This window comes from Hypanus sabinus, chromosome 10 (assembly GCF_030144855.1).
Source record: "Hypanus sabinus isolate sHypSab1 chromosome 10, sHypSab1.hap1, whole genome shotgun sequence".
Classification (NCBI taxonomy): Eukaryota; Metazoa; Chordata; class Chondrichthyes; order Myliobatiformes; family Dasyatidae; genus Hypanus; species Hypanus sabinus.
This window is the reverse complement of record NC_082715.1, coordinates 26,492,506-26,513,961: the sequence shown is the minus strand read 5'-3', so window position 1 is coordinate 26,513,961 and position 21,456 is coordinate 26,492,506. Positions and strand designations below refer to the sequence as shown.

The following is a 21,456-nucleotide window of genomic DNA, read 5'->3' as shown; positions in this document are numbered from 1 at the left end:
GATGAAGGCACACTCAGATTGAAGGATCAACACCTTTTGTTCTGTGTGGTTAGTTCCCAATTTGATGGCATGAACATCAATTTCTCAAACACCCTCCTTCACCATTCCCCATTCCCATTCCCCTCTCTCACCTCATCTCTTTACCTGCCCATCACCTCCCTCATGCTCCTCCCCCTTTTATTTCTTCAATGGCTTTCTGTCCTCTCCTGTCAGATTTCCTCTTCTCCAGCCCTGTATCTCTTTCACCAATCAACTTCCCAGCTCTCTACTTCATCCCTTTCCCCCTCCAGGTTTCATCAATCACCTTGTGGTTCTTCCTCCCCTTTCCCCACTTTCTTTCGCTGACTCATCATCTTTTTTTTCTCCAGTCCTGATGAAGTGTCTCAGCCCGAAATGTTGACTGTACACTTTTCCAGAGATGTTGCCTGGCCTGCCGAGCTTCTTCAGCATTTTATGTGTGTTGTTGAGCTACGAAAACATTGTGTTTCTGTGCAGGAGATTGGGGCTGAGAGGGATAATGGGTCAGCCATGATGAAAAGGCGAAGCAGGCTCGATGGGCCAAATGGCCTAATTCTGCTCCAAGATCTTACGGTCTGCAAGTTGTTAAATAAATAATAATACATGGTTTCTTTTTATCACTGTTGTTCTCTTATGTAATTATACATCTCAACTCTCAATATATTTTTTATACCAAAATAGTGGATGCCTCATTATTCTTAATGCTGGTAACTTAGTATGAGGATGGACTGTATGCCTGACAGTAATACGATAGACTACTAAATAAGATAACTGTATGATAAATAGTGAGATAGCTGATCTGAATGAGGTTGTATTCATTATTAGGATAAAACTCAAGTTTCCACTTATGAGAACAACAGGACAGTTGTGACTAAAAAGCTAAGTTGCCCGTTGACAAGAGGAATTATTGGTAGGCGTGGATGAGGCACTGAGATCAAGAGCCAGAGATAGACACTCATATTAACTTCCAGTGCTGGTACTTGTGAGGCAAACAAACACGCAGAGATAATTATCAAATATCATTAATTCTTTGTTTACAAAATCAGCCAGGAGTTCAATATTCCAGAGCTTCTGAATTAACTACCCAGCACAAACACACACAAATGTTACCAATAATTTTGGTGGCTCAGTTCTTGGTTAAAAAAAGAGTTTGCTGATGATACTAAAATAGAGTGAAGAAGTGAAGAGATTACAGGGGGATCTTGATCAGCTGGGTAAGGGGGCCTAGAAATGGCAAGCGTCTTTCAATTCAGAACAGTGTGAAGTGTTGCAGTTTGGTAAGTCAAACCATGGTAGGAATTGTCCAGTGAATGGTTGGGCCCTGAGAAGTGTTGTGGGATAGAGGGTCATAGGAGTATACTAAAAGCATTACAGATAGGCAGACTGGGGAAAGACGCTTTTGGCATGCTGGCCTTTATCAGTCAGGGTACTGGAGTATGGTAGCTGGGATGTCATTTTGCAATCGTACATGATGTTTAAAAGATTACCCTTTCAGAAAGAACCCTGAAGCTTTGAATCAGGTTTCTGTTTGGAAGTTGATAGAGGTGAAGGGACACAATCATTCTTAAAGCACAAAACAGCATTATGGACACGATTTCCCTTCTTGGGAGTCTATCAACATTTTCCTTTTTCCAAGTTTTGAGATTAAATACCATACCTCAGTAAGCTCCACCTCATGTCTGGTCAGCTGACCAATCTGAGGTGCAGATAAATGGCGCACAATAACCATCTCTCCTGTTGGACCGCCTCTCAGAATAATTTGCGGCTCATAGCTGGACTGACCCACTTCTTCTCTAGCTTCAAAGTAAATGGCATACCTCAGCTTGCCGCCATAAGCAAAGAGCTAGAAAATAAAGTACAATGACTTGTAAATTGAGTACATTCTGTTGAACAATTGTGTACGACAAGTGTTACAACTTGCAAAGGACATAAAGGTTCCCTGTAAATATTCATGAAACATTTATCCAGATTAACAGCCTTGATTAGTTTATTTATTTCTGATCCCTAAACCACCCTTGGCCAGAAAGTAAGACTCCTTTTTAGCGGGAACTGTAGTTTGGGCTGGATTATTGCAGAATTCCATCTGCAGAACCCTTATCATCTCTGGAGGAAAGGCCATAAAATCATAATCCATCTGATCCCCCATGTAAAGAGGATTAATCGTGAAAGTTCCAGAGTTGATTGAAATTCTGCCTATTGCATTCCTTGTAGCTCTCAGTGAAAGTCACATCAAATGAGCTATATCAGAACCTTAATAAACCACTTGATTTTTTACTAGAGTTATGAAATCAATCATGGAATAAACACAGCTCTGCAAAAAAAAAAAGACTTTGCTGAGGGCTGAAAAAATTCTTCAACTCATACTGCCCTACCAAGGGGTTTAAGTCTCCTGATGCATCTGCCTCGGTGACATTTATATCTCAACCCAGAGAGTGAGAATTTGTTCTCCACTGGTCTGTAGTTTTGGATTACAATAGATGGGAATACTATATTCATCCATCTGTCCTAGGTACCTAGGAATTTCCAGTTCAGCAGATGTTTAAAGACAAGGTATTGCTTCATATAACCAGTACAGTACCTATAAAATGTATTAATCCCCCTTGGAAGTTTTCATGTTTTATTGTTTTACAATATTGAATCACAATGGATTTAATTTGGCTTTTTTTGACACTGATCTACAGAAAAAGATTTTTTTGTGTCAAAGTGAAAGCAAATCTCTACAAAATTACCTAAATTAATTACAAATATAAAACACAAAGTAATTGATTACTTAAGTATTCACCCCTTTAATACGACACACCAAACCATCACTGATGCAGCCAGTTGGCACTGTATGACCTAGCTAAATGCTTTCAATCACTTTAAATCCAAGACCTCTGGAAATTATTCTCCTCATCCCTCTCAGACTGGAGCATATCATGACCACAGAGGTCTGATCAAGGTAGTACATTGTAGTCATGGGAAGGTAAACATATAAACTTGAGAAAGACACTCATATAATTTAATTTGTCTACATTGAGATCGCTGTGCCTCAATCAGCAAAGAAAAAAAATGAACCAAAAAAGCAGCTCGGGTGACATGGACTAAATAGAAGAGAAAAAGGAAAATAAATTATTTTAAGATTATGCTTATTAAAAATAAATGTCATTGAACTGTATCGTTTATGAACAGATTCAAAAGTACTAGAATATAAACAGAAAATACCAGAGATCAGGAACTATCATAAAAATTGGTACAAAATATTGCAATTCTGTTCAAAACTATTGTATAAACTTTTTCAGTAGTGATTCCTGCCCTCTTATATGCTTTACAGACAGAGACTAACTGAAGCAAACCCTTCGCAGCACTGCAGTGGAACTATTATCATTGTCCAAACTCTCTGGCAGGATATGCAGACCAACTTTGTTATCCATCCCAAGCACTGAAGCTCTGATTACTCTCTGGACAGGGGACAATATTCACATGCCTGCTGTATCAGACACCCTGCTCCAAGCCTAATCACAGAAAGATAAATCAAGAGGCGACAAGTTCTCAAAGCTTCCATGCAACATCCCTACCAACCCAGAGAAATCCACGACCCACGTCAGCTCAAAGTGAGAGCAAAGGAAGATAATCTGGGATAGTGAAAGTCTGTGTGTCTGAATTAAATAATAGTACAGTAAATGAAAAAAAGGATTGTGCCACTTGGTGACCTTGGTGAGATTCAAACTCATTACTTTAGATCAGTTGTCAGCTCATCAAGTAATTCAATCATGATATTTCCGCACTTGACAAATGCACAGGAAATATTTGCCTGTAACATTAGGCCTGGATGTCACCTAGATAGCATGTTCAGTGTAGGGTGGCTGAGGTAACCATCAAAAGCCTATGAGCTTGACAGCGTTAAGCCTCTCTGATAGTCTCTCTCAACCCTTCTGACAGAGAACACAAAATTGGCATGTAGTCACTGCAGGCTGGATGAGGGAACTAATCTTTGGATTTTGAAGCAAACAAGAGCACATGTTGTCTAATATGGCTAGAGCAGTGTCAAATGCAGACAGCATGACAACACCACTATGTGCTCAGGGTCCAAGATATGCATGATCCAAAATATAATTGTATGTCATAAGCTGCAGCTATTCAACTAATTCTATAGCCTGCAGTCCTTTGTTACAAAAGGAAGAATTCTGAGAATATCTGTTTAGAAAATAAAGGATTGAGATTTTTACATGCTTAATGCTCACTTAGAGTTGAAAAGCACAGATTATGATGGCCATGGAAGGAGCTCTGTGCAATTGAAGAATTAAACCATTCATTGAAACTTTCAATTAGATTAGATTGTTAGTAAATTTTATGGTAACATTCCCAAATATGCCTGTGAAGACTATTAAATATTTAAAATAAAATAGACAAATGACAGTCAGTCTAATATATCTGGCTAACAAAAACCATAATGATCACAATTCATTAAGACCATAAGACATAGAAGCAGAATTAGGCCATCTGGCTCATTGAGTCTGCTCCGCTGTTTAATCATGGCTGATTCTTTTTTCTTCTCCTCCTCAACCCCAGTTCCTGTAACCTTTGATGCCATGTCCAATCAAGAACATACTGTAAACATACTCTGCCTTACTGTAAATACACCCAACAACCCAGCCTCCACAGCTGCATGTGGCAACAAATTCCACAAATTCACCAAACTTTGGCTAAAGAAACTTCTCCACTTCTCTGTATTGAAAGGGTGCTCTTATATCCTGAGGCTGTGCCCTCTTATCCTAGACTTTCCCACCATGGGAAACATTCTTTCCACATCTACTCTGTCTAGGCCTTTCAACATTCGAAAGGTTTCAATGAGACTCCCCCCCACCCCCCCCCCCCATCCTTCCGAATCCCAGCGAGTACAGACCCAGAGCCATCAAATGTTCTTCGTATGATAACCCTTTCATTCCTGGAATCATCCATGTGAACCTCCTCTGGACCCTCTCCAATGCCAGCACATCTTTTCTAAGATGAGGGGCCCAAAACTGTTCATAATACTCAAGTGCCTTATAAAGCCTCAGTATCAATCCTTGGTCTTGTATTCTAGACCTCTTGAAATGAATGCTAACATGGCATTTGCCTTCCTCACCACCAACCTGACCTGCAAGTTAGTCTTTAAGGTGTTCTGCACAAGGACTCCCAAGTCCCTTTGCATTTCAGATTTTTGGATTTTCTCCCCGTTTAGAAAATAGTCCGCATTTATTTCTATTAGTGGAACACCACTGGTCACTGGCAGCCAACCAGAAAAGGGTCCTTATATTCTCACTCACTGCCTCCTACCAATTGGCCACTGCTCTCTAACCATGTTAGTAACTTTCCTGTAATACCATCGGCTCTTAACTTGGTAAGAGCAGCCTTACGTGAGGCACTTTGTCAAAGACCTTCTGAAAGTCCTAATATACACCATCCACTACATCTCCTTTATCTATCCTACTTGTAATCTCCTTTTTGTGGAGTGACATTTGCAATTTTCCAGTCCTCTGGCACTATGCCAGAGACCAATGATTTTTGATAGATCATTTCTAATGCCACCACAATCTCTAACGCTACCTCTTTCAGAACCCTAGTGTGCAGTTCCTCTGGTCCAGGTGACTTATGTACCTTTAGGTCCTTCAGCTTTTTGAGCACCTTCTGTCTTGTAATAGTAACTGCACCCACTTCTCTTCCTTCACACACTACAACATCAGGCACACTGTTAGTGTTTTCCACAGTGAAGACTGATGCAAAATAATTAATTCATCAGCCATCTCCTTGTCCCCTGTTATTATTTCTCCTGCCTGATCTTCTAACGGTCCTATATCCACTCTCATTTCTCTTTTATTTTTTACATACTTGAAAAAAAACGTTTACTATCCACTTTGATATTATTTGCTAGCTTGATTTCATATTTCATCATTTTTTTCTTTTCTTTCTTTTAACTGCTAGTTACAAAATAGCTGTTACTATGGACATCATTTGCACTCTGGAAATAATTACAATAAATCTTTGTATCCAATGAAGTCATCACAGTGCAAACATTTGAAAACTCTTCCTTTAAACTGAGATGATATTGGGCAGTAGTAGCTTCACTGGAAAATGTACTGAACTTGCACAGCTTATAGTAGACATTTATCACCACTAGACATTATCTCTTGGCACATTAGTACCACCATAAAATACATCTTGTACAACACATGCCTTCATCAATTCAACCTCACTTCTCCGGTCGCTGAGCTAGTCAATGGTTTTCATCAGCTGGTGTGGTAATGAATCAAAATAATCCATTTAATATCAAAGTGAGGAGAATTACCTTTTCCCCTTCAAACTGTTCTGGAAGCTTCCAATAAAAAGGCTCATAGTGAAGATGTTTGATCACTCTTGCGACATCAGCTACAATTTCTGGATGCTGATAAAAGACGCCATCTGTTGTTTTTCGATCACTGAATTTATTTACTATTTCCAGGACAGTCTGGCCAGGTTTAAGAATCAGCTGCAAGTTTAAAAAAAAATGCTATTTGTTAGATGTGGCAAAAGTATAAAATGCTTATTTTAATTCAGATTTTTATGGTAAGAATTTGCAAAGATCAGTAGGCTTACTACTGCTAAAAACAACTACCCTGAATCAGTGACCTGGTATTAGCCACGGTTACAGTCAAACAAAACACACTTAAACTGTGAACATACATCCTGATAGAGACCATTTGTTATTAAGGAAAAGGTGAATGATAGCTTCACAATATTTCAACCCACAAAGCACTGCCCTATGTAGACATACACAAAGAATAATATATCAACCGGTGGCCAAAAGTCCAGCCAGTCGATGCTAAGCTCAACAATATTGGAGTAGATGGAGCAGAAATTCATACTACCTTCCCACATGATGGAAAAAGTGGAAAATTGTCTCTGTTATCTACCCCTTATGTTTCACTTATGACTAAATACTGCACTTGCAAGAGAATAGTGCATGCAATGGGGAAATGCTACATTTAAATAACAGCCCTCAGTTCAATAGTTTGTACAATAGGACTAAAGGACTAAACGATAATGAGCATTGTACATTACTTCAAAAAGCACAATTATATTATGGAAATTAAAGTCCCAACTTGGTTCAGCTACAAACTTGCAGCAAGTTATTTGCATATGGGTGTTTGTTTATTTTATTAATTTATGGGACGTGGGCGTCATCAGCTAAGCCAGCATTTATTGCCCATCCCTAGTTGCCCTTGAGAAGGCGGTGATGAGCTGACTTCTTGAACCGCTGCAGTTCCTGAGGTGCAGGTATAGTTCTGTTAGGGAGGGAATTCCGTGATTTTGACGCAGCGACAATGAAGGAACAACGATATGTTTCCAAGTGAGGAAGGTGAGTGACTTGGAGGGGGTTTTCCCAAGTGGTGCTGTTTCCAGGAATCTGCTGTTCTCATCCTTCTAGATGGTAGTGGTCATGGGTCTGGAAGGTGCTGCCCTAGGAACTTTGGTGTGCTGTTCCAGTGCATCTTGTAGATAGTACACACTGCTACGGCTGATTGTCAATGGTGGAGGGATTGAATGCTTACACACACACGCACACGCACACACACACAAAATAAGGGGTGTCCAGGGAGGGCTAATACTTCTGGCAAGGAGGGCAGCTCACTCACCTTCGGTCCCCTCCAGACACTCTGCTCTCACCTGTGGCTCCAAGTAGCTGTCTGCGTCTGACGGCGGCCACACTCTGGTCCGCCACTTTGACAGGCGGGCTAAACCGGGTGAGGGTACCCCCATTCCCAGTGAGATAGGGAATTGCCTGTCCTAACATGCAAGGTCAGCTCGAGCAGACTGGGTGGTGGAAGGTGGTTCTGCAACACTCCATGGAGTGCGAAGGCATAGCAAGGCACAGAAGACGTCATGGCCATCCACTGTAACCAAGGAAGACCCCAGTTTGTAATGCTTGTTCGTACCACTGGATCCAGACTTCTGAGGTTGAGAGCATGGAACAGTCCCAATGCAGTTGCCTTTCCGCATTAAAAACTCTCCCACACAGGTTTCCCGTCATCTTCAGACACAATGGAGAAGCACCGTACTAAGGAAAACAAATTTATCTGCCTACATCGTTCCATTCAAATTAAGTAATGTTAATTCAAGTTTCAAATGCTCAGTTATTATTATGATAGCAAACACAAATTATTCAAGGATCCTTTTGCCTGCTGATAGATTATTACAAGCAGTTATGGTAAACAATTACATTAGCCATTACAGAGAAGCAATGATCTAAAAATACTGCATCAATCGCAGAAACAATCAGCATTTCACTTACTTTCCTGTACATCAGTCCTTTTGCTTCAGTACATTGTGAAGTCACACCTGAGCAGTAACAACTACTGCACCCATATGGATTGCTTGAGTGAAGCGCAAAGAAACCGGTCTTGCACCTGTCACAACTAATCCCTTCCACGTTCATCTGCACAAGAAAATTAGTTGCTTTAACATTAAAACTAAATTGCAAAAATACTTTATATTTTTTAGAAAATACTATTGAATGCTTCAATGTTTTTTTTAGTAAGTCAGCTGAAATTGAGGTATGATCCTGACTTTAGATGCCCAAGGATAATTTTATGAGTTTACACTTCCAGAAAGGAGGTCAATCAGCCAAAACCACAGACTGGAAATTCAGACATACGCCTTACATAAATTATTAACAAATTAAAATAGATGTAAATACTGTCCAAATATTTGTGAGTTTTACAAACATTGCCCAAAGCATAATTTTCCCATCTGTGCTCTGAGTAGCCATGATTCCCAGCCAGAAGCAGAAGTAAAAAAAAATGTCACGCTATTGAATTTAAAACAATATTACATAATCAGATACTTAGGAGTTTTGATTCACAGGATGCCAGCCATTCAAAAAAATTCTATGCAAGCTCTCAGTAATTATAACATGACAAAGTTCAGACCCAGACTGTTAATAGCATATGATTCAAAGCATTCATTTACCCAGGTTATGAAAATTAATCATCATCGAAACTGGATAAATTCACATCTAAGATAGAAAAATGTCATTTGATTTATCGTCTTCAAATCAATCTCGCTTACACTAATTATCCACAATGATAAAGCTACTTCTAATTCAGCTCTGAACTGTATATTTTGTAGCTAAGGGTGGAATTTAGCAAAGTCAGATCCAGATTGTAATTTTTCATGTAGATCGAGTAAAAACTTAAGAAGTGGACAGAATCTAATCAGAATTGCTACTTTGCATTCATTTTTCAGTTGTAAAGAAACCCGAAATGCTGGAATCTAAAATGAAAGTGGGAAATGCAAGTCTGCACAGAGAGCCCATGTTTCAGGTTAACCATTCGTATAGTTATTCATACAAGGAGGTACAAAATGGAGAACGATTTCCTCCTTGTAAATTCTCCTATCCATACCAAATCCAAATGTCAGTCAGAAAAACGAGACTAGGACTGGAAGCGTGGGATGATCTTAATGTGGCCTGGAGGGTCAATCCTGTTTCCCCTGGCTAACAAGAAAACCAGTTATAATTGCAAATAATCACTAAGAGCCTCTTCTAGCCCCATAAGAAATAACTGACAGCTTTTTAAAAAAAATCAGATTTAACAGTTTGGGAACAGACGGGGGCAATGTTAGTCAGATTACCGTATTTAAATTGTGGGAAACACATGGCAAATATTTGATGTGCACTGGAAACAATAGCAGCCATTGCAAATTTTAATTCTACATTATTTTAATTCTATTTCCTTTATATAAATAATAATATTTGATCTTCTTTGATACCAAAACCAGTGGCCTTAACCAATGAAATAAACCCCAAATTTTGTCAGTCAGTTTCATAAAGGCAGTGAGCTATGCTATAAAATAATGCTTTTACGGAATTGTGTTGTGAAATTATCCCCATGTTGCGAAAGACTCACCTTACAGTTACACTGCCCGCTAGATTCTGCACACGAACAAACTCCCATCTCATCACAAGTGTGACTTGCTGTGCCGGACAGATTACAGTCACAATGTTTACACTGTGGGTAATTCCAGTAACCCGTCCTACAACGGTTACACTTATCTCCCGTAAACTCTGGTCGGCAGAAGCAGCAACCTGTTACGTCATCACATTGAAGGTTTAAAGATCCCACAGGAGTGCAACTGCAGGGCTGAAACACAGAAAACCATGCAAGAATATATGCTGGCAAAATGATTACCATTGCTGACATCCAAGATGCATTGTGAAAGTGCAAATCCTAAAATTGTAGCCATTTTTTTAATATCATGCTGCAAGTTCAAAGTAAATTTACTATCAAAGCATGTCTATCTTACCTGACATTCCATTTTTTGTGCGGATTCACAGTAGAAACAAATAAATACAATAGAATCAATGATAAACTACACACAAAGATGGACAAGTAACTAATGTGCAAAAGAGGGCAAACTATGCAAATACAAATACTAATAATAAATAATGAATAATATTTTGAATAAGAGTTATAGATTTCTTCAGTTTCTTGTGTACTCTTCAAAGAGTCCCAAATGGAAACATGACTTTATCGTAACACTTCGTGATTTACACAGTGGGATATCTCCACAAACACTCTGTATTACATTGGACTCCCTTAGGTACAGTAAATCCATTCATTTCGCTGGGCAGTTCTTGGGAGGAGACGGCAGAAATAGAGAAGGACTTAAAAATAAAGATATAGTATTTTTAATAAATCAAGATATTGTTTAACCGGGAGGTCATGCAGATACAGTACTGTGCAAAAGTTTTAGGTGTATGTATATATATATATATATATATATATATACACACACACACACACACACACACACACACACACACACATAGCGAGAGTGCTCTATATCTGGTGGGAGAAAAGGATGTTCAGAATGGCAAGGAAGGAGTGCTGAGGAAGGAGCGTGGGACACGTGGCAGAGAAGTGCCAGGGGCAGAAATCGGCACGGGTGCAGGCAAGGTTATCTGATTCCAAACAATTGGCTTATTGATCATTACAGAATGTGTCTCTGGTACTTCCTGCTCTCTCCCCTTTCCCTGCTCCCTTCCCACTCTCAGTCCCCAATACAGACCCATATCAGAATCAGGTTTATCATCACTCACTTATGTAATGAAATTTGTTTTTTTTGTGACTGCAGTACAGTGCAATGCGTAAAATTGCTACTGTACTGTGCAAAAGTCATAGGCATCCTAGCTATTTTTCCTGTTTCTTCAGATATATAAAGAGTAAAAGAGGGGCAAGAGTTGATACCAGGCTGCTGGAAAATTACTCTGGAGAGGTAGCAATGGGGGACAAGGAAATGGCAGATGAACTGAATAAGTATTTTGCATCAGGCTTCGCTGTGGAAGACACTAGAAGTGTGCCAGAAGACTGGGAGTGACAGGGCACAGAAGTCAGTGAAGTTGCTATTACTAGGAAGAAGAAGCTTGGAAAACTAAAATGACTACAGGTAAGTAAATGTCCTGGACCAGATGGTGTAGACCCCAGGGTTCTGAATGAGGTTTTGCACTGTACTGTAGGTAAGCACAGTGGTGCTGGGTTCAAAGTAAAAAGTTAATTTATTGTCAAAATACATATGTATATGTCACTACATACAACTGGAGATTCATTTTCTTGTGGGCATACTCAATAAATCCAATAACCACAATAGAATTGCACAGACAGGGCCAACAATCAATGTGCAAAAGACAACGAATTATGCAAATACAAAAAGAAAGAAATATTAATAATAAAGATAATAATAAATAAGCAATAAATTTCAAGAACATGAGATGAAGAGTCCTTGAAAATGAATCCATTGGTTGTGGGAACAGTTTAGTGATGGGATGAGTGAAGTTGAATGAAGTTGTACCCTCTGATATCTGAGGGATAGGTAAACAGGATTTGGCATGAGCTGAGAGATTGTCAACAGTTCAAGTTACTTAAAGTAAGAGATGGGAGGCCAGCCAGGATTACATTGGGATTAATCAAATCTATGAGTCAAGAAGAAAATGTACTTAGGACGTCAGGAGCTTTCAAACAAAGGCAAGGGATGTTACAGAGATGGAATTTGGCAGTACTGATAAAGGCCAAACATATGAGCCCCAAAACTCAGCTTAGGGTCCAAATGTCATGACATTGAGCAAAGTCATTATTAAAGTAATCTTTTTTAAATCATTTAGCAACTATGTTAGGAAATTCTATGAAATAATACCAATTAACAGCTAATCAATTTTAATATGCCATTGACATTAACATAATACATTTATCTCAGCATACAAAATATACTCTCAAAGCTTTATTACACTGTTCCAATTTTTTTGCACTGTTTAATGTTTCACCACTGAACATTTCTTTGCATTTCAGAACTAAAGGATCAGTAACAAAATACATTTAAAGTTACTTCAAACTCAGTCTCAACCATATCAAATGGAATACTTTCAAATGTTGGCAAAATAGTTGAATTAAGACATAAAAATATTAAGAATTTTTGTTGAGTTTTAAAGCAAAATAGAATACAAAAATATGGATTGGTAAAAATAGTTGAAACATATGCTTAGAATTTCATCTCTGGATGGTTCTGGTAAATTTGTTGGATGGCCATGTCAACATATATTCCCTGTGACTACAAGGATCAGAGTACAATGTACTGATACAACTACATGATCACATTTAGTCCTACATGTTGGACATAAATTCTCAGCACAGTTCTTGTATTTTATTAAACCTTTGATGGCTTTGAAATATAATTTGATATGCATTTAAGCATTTTTATTTTGGAACTCCAGATTCTTGCAATGGTAAACAACATGTATGAAATTAAATATAATAAATGAGAGAGAAATTTAATGAAAGGAGCTTTGATCAAAGAATAGTATGGTGCAAACCTGAGTCTCAAAACTTGGCCACCCAATTCTCCCAAAGGCAATATTAACTAGACCTGTGGAATAGCCGTCACATATTAAGCAGAAGAAAATCACAAAAGCCACACGTGCTAGAAAACTGAAATGAATACTGAAAATACTGGAAGCACTCAGACAGAGCGCTGGACCTCTATTTCATGTTCTTCTGGTTTCTATCCTCTGCTCCAGAACAGGTCTGTCATTCTACCAGCTTCCCCATTTAACTTTCCAATTTCTGCCAGCTCCTACTCTGCTATGGTTTCCCCTACACCGGAGAGATCAAGTGCAGATTAGGCAATTGCTGTGTAGAGGACCCACATTCAGACTACGGAAATAATGACCCTGAGCTTGTCTCTCTAGTTCCCCATCCCACTCTGATCTTTGGCCTCCTGCAATGTTAGAAAAACCAACGCTAGTTTGAAGAATAATTTCTCACCTTCCACGATGAGGCCTTCCATCTCTCTTTTGGTCTGCATCCAAACTGACCATTTCTGTTGGTTATCCATCTGAGATTTTGCCTAGTTTTTTGCCATCATACTATAACCTGGCCTGGTGGACAAGGCCCACAACATCGCTATTGACAACACATCATTCAGGCTAAAAAGATTAATCTGATTCCAAATGCTGTCTTAACTCATTTGGTCTCACACTCTCAGAAATTTCCTGTCTGTCCATCCCTACCTTTTCTGTAACTGAAAATTATTTCTTACCCAGTTCTTCCCTTCCTACTTCAGAAAAAGGATCTTCAAGCTGAAATGTTAATTATAATTCTCTTCCCAGATACTCAGTCTAAACTGCTGAAGGTTTCCAGCATTTTCTGTAATTTATTTCAAATATTAAGCAAAAAGATATAACAAGATGAGAATTCACTTGAGCTACTCAAAATAGTTGATAATGACAAGTTTCTTAGAACAAAGTGAGTAAAGATCTGGGTGTCAATCAGTGCAATCTATCAGCTCAGAACTTAGATGGGATGGTGTATCTCTCTCACGAGAGCAAAAAGTACCTTAATGTCTAACACAAAAGATTGCTGGAACTCCAAAACAATACATACAAAATGCTGGAGGAACTAGACAGGTGAGGCAGCATCTATGGAAATGAATAAAAGGTCGACATTTCAGGCCGAGACCCTTCTTCAGGACTGAAAATAAGGGGGAAGACGCCAAAATAAAAAGGTCTGCTTTGCTGAGCACCTCCACTCCATCTGCTAAAAGCAGAAATTCCCAGTGGCCAACCATTTTAATTCCTATCCCCTTTCTTGTTCGGACATGTCAGTCCATAACCTTCACTTTTGCCACAATGAGGTTTGGTGGTGCAACACCTCATATTCCATGCAGGAACCTACCAAAGTGACAGCATCTACATTGATTTCTCTTTCCGGCTATTTTTTTCCCTCCTCCTTCATTCTTCTTCTATTCCCCACTCTGGCCTATTACCTCTTCTCCTCACCTGCCTATCAACTAGAGCCCCTCCTTCTTCCCTTTCTCTTCTCCTCTCCTGTCAGATCCCTTCTTCTCCAGCCCTCCTATCACTTTCTAGCAAGTCCTCCTTCCTCTCCCCCCACCTTTCTATTCTGGCATCTTACCGTTACCTTTCCAGTCCTGAAGAAGGGTCTCAACCCGAAATGTTGATTATTTATTAATTTCCATAGATGCTGCCTGATCTTCTGAGTTCCTGAAGCATTTTGTGTGTGTTACTTTAAAGTCTAAACTTTACTTTTATAAATTGAAAGCAGATTTGAAAATTTTCTTTGTTGTATATACAGCAAATTATTAATATAAATGCAAAATAACATGGTGTCTATGTATTTTGTTGTAAGAACCTCTATTGATTGTGATATCTGGAGTTTTAGGTAAACTTACTTTACATCCATTGATTAAGTTATGGCCCCAGAAATTCATTGCACACTTGTCACACCTTTCACCCACTGTATTTGGAGGACAGACACACTGGCCAGTTTCTGAATCGCAATGATTGCCGACATGGGCACATTCACATTCTGAGTGTGAAACAAAGCAAAACAGAAGATAAAGTCAAATCAGTTTCGCAAGATTACTTTGCATATACATAATGATTTAAAAAATAAATTATGTATAAACTAAATAATTAACATTTCTAATCTCTAACATAAATACTGTTTGTTTCTAGGTACCACATTTATGATAAGGAAATAATTTATAAGTAATAAAATGGAAACTACAATGGATTTTTTTTTAGTTATAAACATGAATTACTGTTAACAATGTGCTTACAATCATGATTTTATCATCCATGACAATGACAATGAACATGCAATTGTGCTGACAGTGCCACTAAATCAGAAATTAGCCAAAGGCAGAAAAATCTTAATAAAACATCTAAGCAATGTACACTCACTGGCCAATTTATTAGGCAGACCTGTACACCAGCTCGTTGCTGCAAATATCTAACCAGTCAATCATGTGGTGGCAAGTCATGCATAAAAGCACACAGGCATGATCACGAGGTTCAGTTGTAGTTCAGACCAAACATCAGAATGGGGGAAGAAATGTGATCTAAGTGATTGTGACCATGGAATGATTGTGGTGTCAGATAGGGTGGTTTGAGTATTTCAGGAACAGCTGATCTCCTGGAATTTTCCCACACAATACCTCAAGAGTTTACAGAGAATGGTGCAAGAAACAAAAAAATATCTAGTGGGTGGCAGTTCTGTGGGCAAAAATGCCCTGTTGATGAGAGAGGACAGAAGTGGACAGAAGGGCTGGTTCAAGCTGACAGGGTGCCAAGAATAACTTAAACAGCCATGCATTACAAGAATTGTGGGCAGAACAGGACAAGAGGGCACGAGCTCTAGTACAAGAGAGCACGACTTCAGGATTGAAGGACGTCCATTAAGAACAGAGATGCAGAGAAATTACTTCAGTCAGAGGGTGGTAAATCTGTGGAATTTGTTGCCAAGAGCAGCTGTGGAAGCCAAGTCATTGGGTACATTTAAGGCAGAGATAGATAGGTTCTTGATTAGCCAGGGCATCAAAGGGTATGTGTTGAAAGCAGGGGAATGGGAAGGACTGGAAGAGTTGGAAGCACATGACTGAATGGTGGAGCAGACTCAAAGGGCCAAATGGCCTACTTCTGCTCCTACATCGTGTGGTCTAAGAGCATCTCTGAATGCAACACACCGAATCTTGAAGTAGATGGACTACAACAGCAGGAGACCACCAACATAAATTATAGCAGATATCAGAGAATCGATCTCAAGTAATCTAATGCTATAATTGACATATTAATTATTCATTATGCTACAAATAATGATTTACAAAGTCACCTAAAACCTTGCAAAACAATAACGTATCTATTAATCTTAATTTTTATATACTGCAATCCAAGCACCCACCACAGCCTAGAAAACTCAAAAACACAAGAGACTGAGCAGATGTTAGAAATCCAAAGTAATCCTTGCTAAATATTGAAGGAACTCAGCAGATCAGGCAGCATCTATGGAGAGGAATAAACAATCAACATTTTGGGCCAAGACTGTTTAGCATGAAGGGTCTTGGCCCAAAATATCAACTAGAAACCTCAACAAAAATTTTTAATTTTGTGCCTTAGCACCTGAAGCTCAGTCCACTATGGCCCTACAATTCTATCTATTATTTGATCTTCACATAATGTTGCTGCTTGATTGCAATCAAATGCTAAAAATGTACAGTTACAATTTCACCATCTAACTTTCAGCAAACGTGCTTGTGATGATTTGTTAATGCCTATTAGGGTAGAATAATGCCTTTCAAAGAAGTGTATTTATCCTGCAGCTTAATTTCAAGTGAATTGCTCTGTATTGCTAACCTCTTAACTGATTGGTAGATCACTTCATTTCTACGCTTCGCAGCACCTTTTAATGAATGGAAAGAACAAATGCCATCTATACACGTTTATAAAAAAGATAATCTACAAATAAACTGTAAATGTATTTTCTTCCTGGTATAACTTATTTTAGTTCAGGTAAATAAGTATTAAAAACACTCACCATATCTATTGCTATTTTTAAAAAGCACCCCAAAATTATATCATCTTATGACCAGAAGCACCCCTAACCTCCTGCCTTGAATCTAATGGCCCTGCAAAAAGCTTATGAAAATATTGCACATGGCTGGTAACATCAAAATTGAAAAGACGGCTGGTGTGAAGAATGAAATCACTGCCAAAGCCTTTTCATCAACACGCTCTCTTCATCTCTTTGGTCTGTGAGAGCTGGGGGCATTAGTCCTTCAGTTTCCACTACAGTTTCAAATTTTGCCTTGTTTCACTGCTTTTCTTGTGGTATAATTAACAATTTGGGTGAGACAGCAATGACATATGTGGAGAACGCCTGATCTGCTGGGGTGTCAACACATAAAAAGAATCTCTGTCTAAAAAACTTCAATCAGCATGCAATAACGATCAGACATTTTAAAGAACCATGGATGACAAGAGGAATAATGAAGCTCTGGTCAAGAAAAAGAAGGAAGAATACATTGGGCAGAGGAAGACAGGGATGAGCGAATCTCTTGATAAGTACAAAAATATTAAGGATACAGTTAAGTGGGAAACCAGGAGGGTAAAATGAGTGTATGAGATGGATCTAGCAGGTAGCATTAAAGAAAATCTCAAATATGATCTATAGCTATAATAAAAGGGTGGCTAGAGAGAAAGAAAGTCCCCTCAGAGATCAGCAGGGCTGCTTATGCCTCGAGCCATAGGAGATGGGCTGGATTTTTAATGAATATTTCTCCTTGCTGTTTACTGAAAAGAAAATCATGCATGCGAAAGAGACAAGGGAAGCAAGTGGAGATATGTTAGAGGACGTTCTTATTACCAGGGAGGATGGTATTTACAGCCTTACAAATCAAGGTGCCATTTGGCTCACAATGTTGTGCCAACATTTTAACCTACTCTAAGAAAAATCTAACCCTTCCCTCCTACCTAACCCTCCATTTTTCTATCATCCATGTGCCTAGGAGTTTCTTAAATCTTCCTGAGGTATCTGCCTCTACCATCATCGCTATTAGGGCGTTCCATGTACCTACCACTCTCCATAACTAATTTTTTCTAGCTAATTTCTTTTTTAGCTTACCACAGAGTCTGAGGATGTCCCAGAGCCTGACCATGGCTATCCTGAGACATCGTGGGAGGCTAGAGAAGAAATTGCTCAGGCCTGCGGAGATCATCACTAGCCTCTGGCAAAGTTCCCAAAGACCGGCAAGTGTCTATGTTGTTCCATTGTTTAAGAATGGCATAGGGATAAGCTGAGGTATTACAGACTAGGCTGACAGCAGTGGTGGTGCAGATAGTGTAGGGAATTTTAAGGGACAGGATCTAACAGCATTTAGATAGACAAGAGTTTGAGTAGGAAGACTCAATGCGACTTTGTGCATGAAAAATCATGCTTGATGAATCTTTCAGAATTTTTTTTTGAAGAGATAATGTAAAAGCTTGAAAGGGATAGGGGGGTGAAGGGTCAGGCAGGGAAGTCCAGACAGACCTCAACAAGGCTTTTGACAAGGTTTCGCATGGAAGGCTGGTCTGCAAGATAAGGTTCCATGGAATCCAGGGAGAAGTAGGTAGGTGGATTCGATACTGGCCTTGAGGTTGGGGCCAATATCGAATCAATGGTTGAAGATTGCTTCTCGGAATGGAGGCCAGTGTCTAGCGGTGTGCCGTGGGGGAATCAGTGTTGGGAATCCCTTCAATTTACTACGTACGTAAATGATTTAGATGTGAGTGCACAAGGCTTGATAAGTAAGCTTGTGGATGATAGAAATTACAAGGTGTCGTTGATACTGAGGAAGGCTAACATAGACTACAGAGGGCATCTTCATCAGTTAGGGAAGCAGGCAGAGGAGTGGCAAAAGAATTTTAATACAGGAAAATCAGAGATGGTGCATATTGCAATGTCAAACCAGTGCAGTAGTTACACCATGAATGGCAGGGCACTCTGGAACAGGGGGAGCTGGGAGTATGTACGTATTTGTTGAAAGTATTGTCAGATGTAAATAGGGCAATGTAAAAGGTGTTTTGCATTTTGGACTTCATCATTCAGCACATTGAGTATAAGAGTGGGGTATTAGATTATAGTTATACAGGTCTTTGGTAAGAACACACTACCGTGCTCAGCTTTGGTCAACCTGTTGTAGCAAAGACATGGTTAAACTGGAAAGAGTTCAGCGAACAGTGGATGGTGAGGGAACCAGAGCGTCTAACTTACAAGCAAGACTAGGTCATCATTCCTTGGAGCATAAGAGAATGCAAGATGAATTTATAGAGATTATGAGAGCAATTGATAAGATGGATGTTAACAGTGTTTTCCCCAGGGCAGGGAGGCGTAGATTTACCACGAGAGGGGAAAGATTTAAAAGGCATCTGAGTGGCAACTTTTCTACATGGAATCTAGTGAGGATAGGGAACGAGTTAACAGAGGAAGTGGTTGAGGCAGATACAATGGCATCATTTAATAAACACTTGGATAGGCACATGGAGGAGCAGGATATGGACCAATCACAAGATACTGGGATGAGTTGGGTGGGCATTGTGGTTGGCATGAACTCATTCACCCATCATGCTGAGTTTGCCAATGACTGATGCAATGGAAGTTTTAGAGATCAAGCAGTAGTGCATTTATTAAAACGAGTCAAAATAATGTCGCTCCCTTCCTTTATTGGGGTCTAAATTCCATCTATATTCTCTTAACAAAAAGACAGACATGCAATCTGATCCTTAGCTAAAATGATAACTCTTAACATTGGCCACATTTTCATAAACTTCCATCATCATTCTCAGGGCAACAATCCCAGATCAAAAGCTGAGACTATAAAAATCCTATTAACAACAGAAACAGCGCCACAGACTTAACATAGAAAACAACTGAATATTTGGCTTAACCTTTCAGTGTTAGTGTTTATCCACTGTATGAACACTGGTCTTCATCCAATAAACAGTACATTCCTATTCCCAGATTCCAATACCTTTTGTTACTTAAACAGCCTATTTTAAGGGGGTGCAGAGCTTCAATTACTAGATCTTATCAAACATATTATGAAGTATCCTGGTTTATTATGGCATATATTTTTAATAATATAATAATCAAAGCATTAACTTTTAGTCCCCAAAAGTGTTATACTACTAGTTATACACTATGCTTCTCTGGAAAAAGTAACTAAATGAAGTTACATACGGATACATCCTCCTTCCTGAAAGTTGTAGAAGCCAACAGCACATCTGTCACATTTGAGACCTGTCACTCCAGGCTGACATTTGCATTGTCCTTTATCATTACAGTCAAAAGATTTGGATCCAAAAGAATTGCAATTACAAGGAACACAGCCTCTTGAAGAATGCAGATAATAATTTGAACTCTGTAAAATATAAGTAAAAATGTATCAAAGATTAACAAAACCAAAATTTTAATTTTCAGTGATGGGATCTGCAGCATTCCATAAGGAATTGTAAAATTAGTCAGCAGAATAAATCACAATTAAATAGCGAGGAAATGAAATAAAACTGCAATGAACCAGTACCACACATTTTGTTTAAGAAGCATGCATTTGCTTAAACCATGCTTTGCTAATGCTGATTTACATTGAAGATTCATGCTCTTGATAATTATCTGCCCACTACTATAACCAATGTGTTAATCAATTTGTTAAAATCATAATGTGTTCAAATTATTCCTGTTTTTGAGTCAACTTGACAACTCTGATTGATATAAAAGTTTAAAAATAAGTCAATATCCCATGTATCAGAAATAAATTATTTTTTAAAGCATCATAGCTTAATATTATGTGCAAAGCGTTATTGTTTTCTGTTGCTAGGGTGGTAATTCTACACCATAACACAAAAAGTTCAAACATAAAGTGAGATCAAAGTTTCATGGCTTGAATTACATTTTTTATTTCTTTTTATTGCTTCGGTTGATAAGGCTAGAGAACTGCCCTTTAAGTTTTTCCCAATTGCCTGGGTGCTTTCTTTCCTCTTACCAAATAATTGTACGGCATTTTAAAACACGTGCCACATGTTGAACAATGTATGACTTCTATCACAGCACTAATGGATCTACAATGCTATTCCATGAAGTTAGATGATAAAGCTTTTCTCTAAGAAAAATATTATTGATAAATAGTTGTAATATTCCATTTCTATTAAGAATCATTGTACATTTTGGAAAGAGACTATAATAATGTTAAATAATCAGAGTGAAATTTCAATATTTAAATTGTTATTCACTCAGCCTATCACTGAGTGATAGCCTATCACTTGGGCTTTAGTTATGTTTTTGAGGGCGATGGATAAGATTAATTATGAATTTTCAGTCAAATTAGCCCAAGAAATTTTGTTTATAGATAGATTTTCTGCACCACTAAATGAGTGCCTCAATGGCCTGGAACTTCACTTATGATGAAATACATTGCTAACATGAAGATATGCATGTATTTCCTCAATTGCCCATATAGATATACAAGACAACTGAGCCAGTAATAAAGGTGATGAGTTGCCCACTGCAAAACCATCGGGAGAAGTAGGAAATGACAAGCTGATGTAGGCAGTTC

At 38.6% G+C, this 21,456-nt stretch overlaps 1 protein-coding gene across 2 annotated transcripts in view; it reads right to left on the bottom strand.

Moving 5' to 3' along the window:
• The window catches only part of lama2 (laminin, alpha 2), a 364,685-nt gene that overhangs the window by 117,289 nt on the left and 225,940 nt on the right, over positions 1–21,456 (bottom strand). For both annotated transcript variants that reach the window (XM_059981534.1, XM_059981533.1), the window contains exons 21-26: positions 20,085–20,265; positions 14,758–14,894; positions 9,924–10,157; positions 8,309–8,452; positions 6,326–6,505; positions 1,676–1,861 (exon numbers count right to left, since the gene is read on the bottom strand). In XM_059981534.1, coding sequence (XP_059837517.1) covers positions 1,676–1,861; positions 6,326–6,505; positions 8,309–8,452; positions 9,924–10,157; positions 14,758–14,894; positions 20,085–20,265 — 1,062 coding nt within the window. The remainder of the gene's footprint in view (positions 1–1,675; positions 1,862–6,325; positions 6,506–8,308; positions 8,453–9,923; positions 10,158–14,757; positions 14,895–20,084; positions 20,266–21,456) is intronic.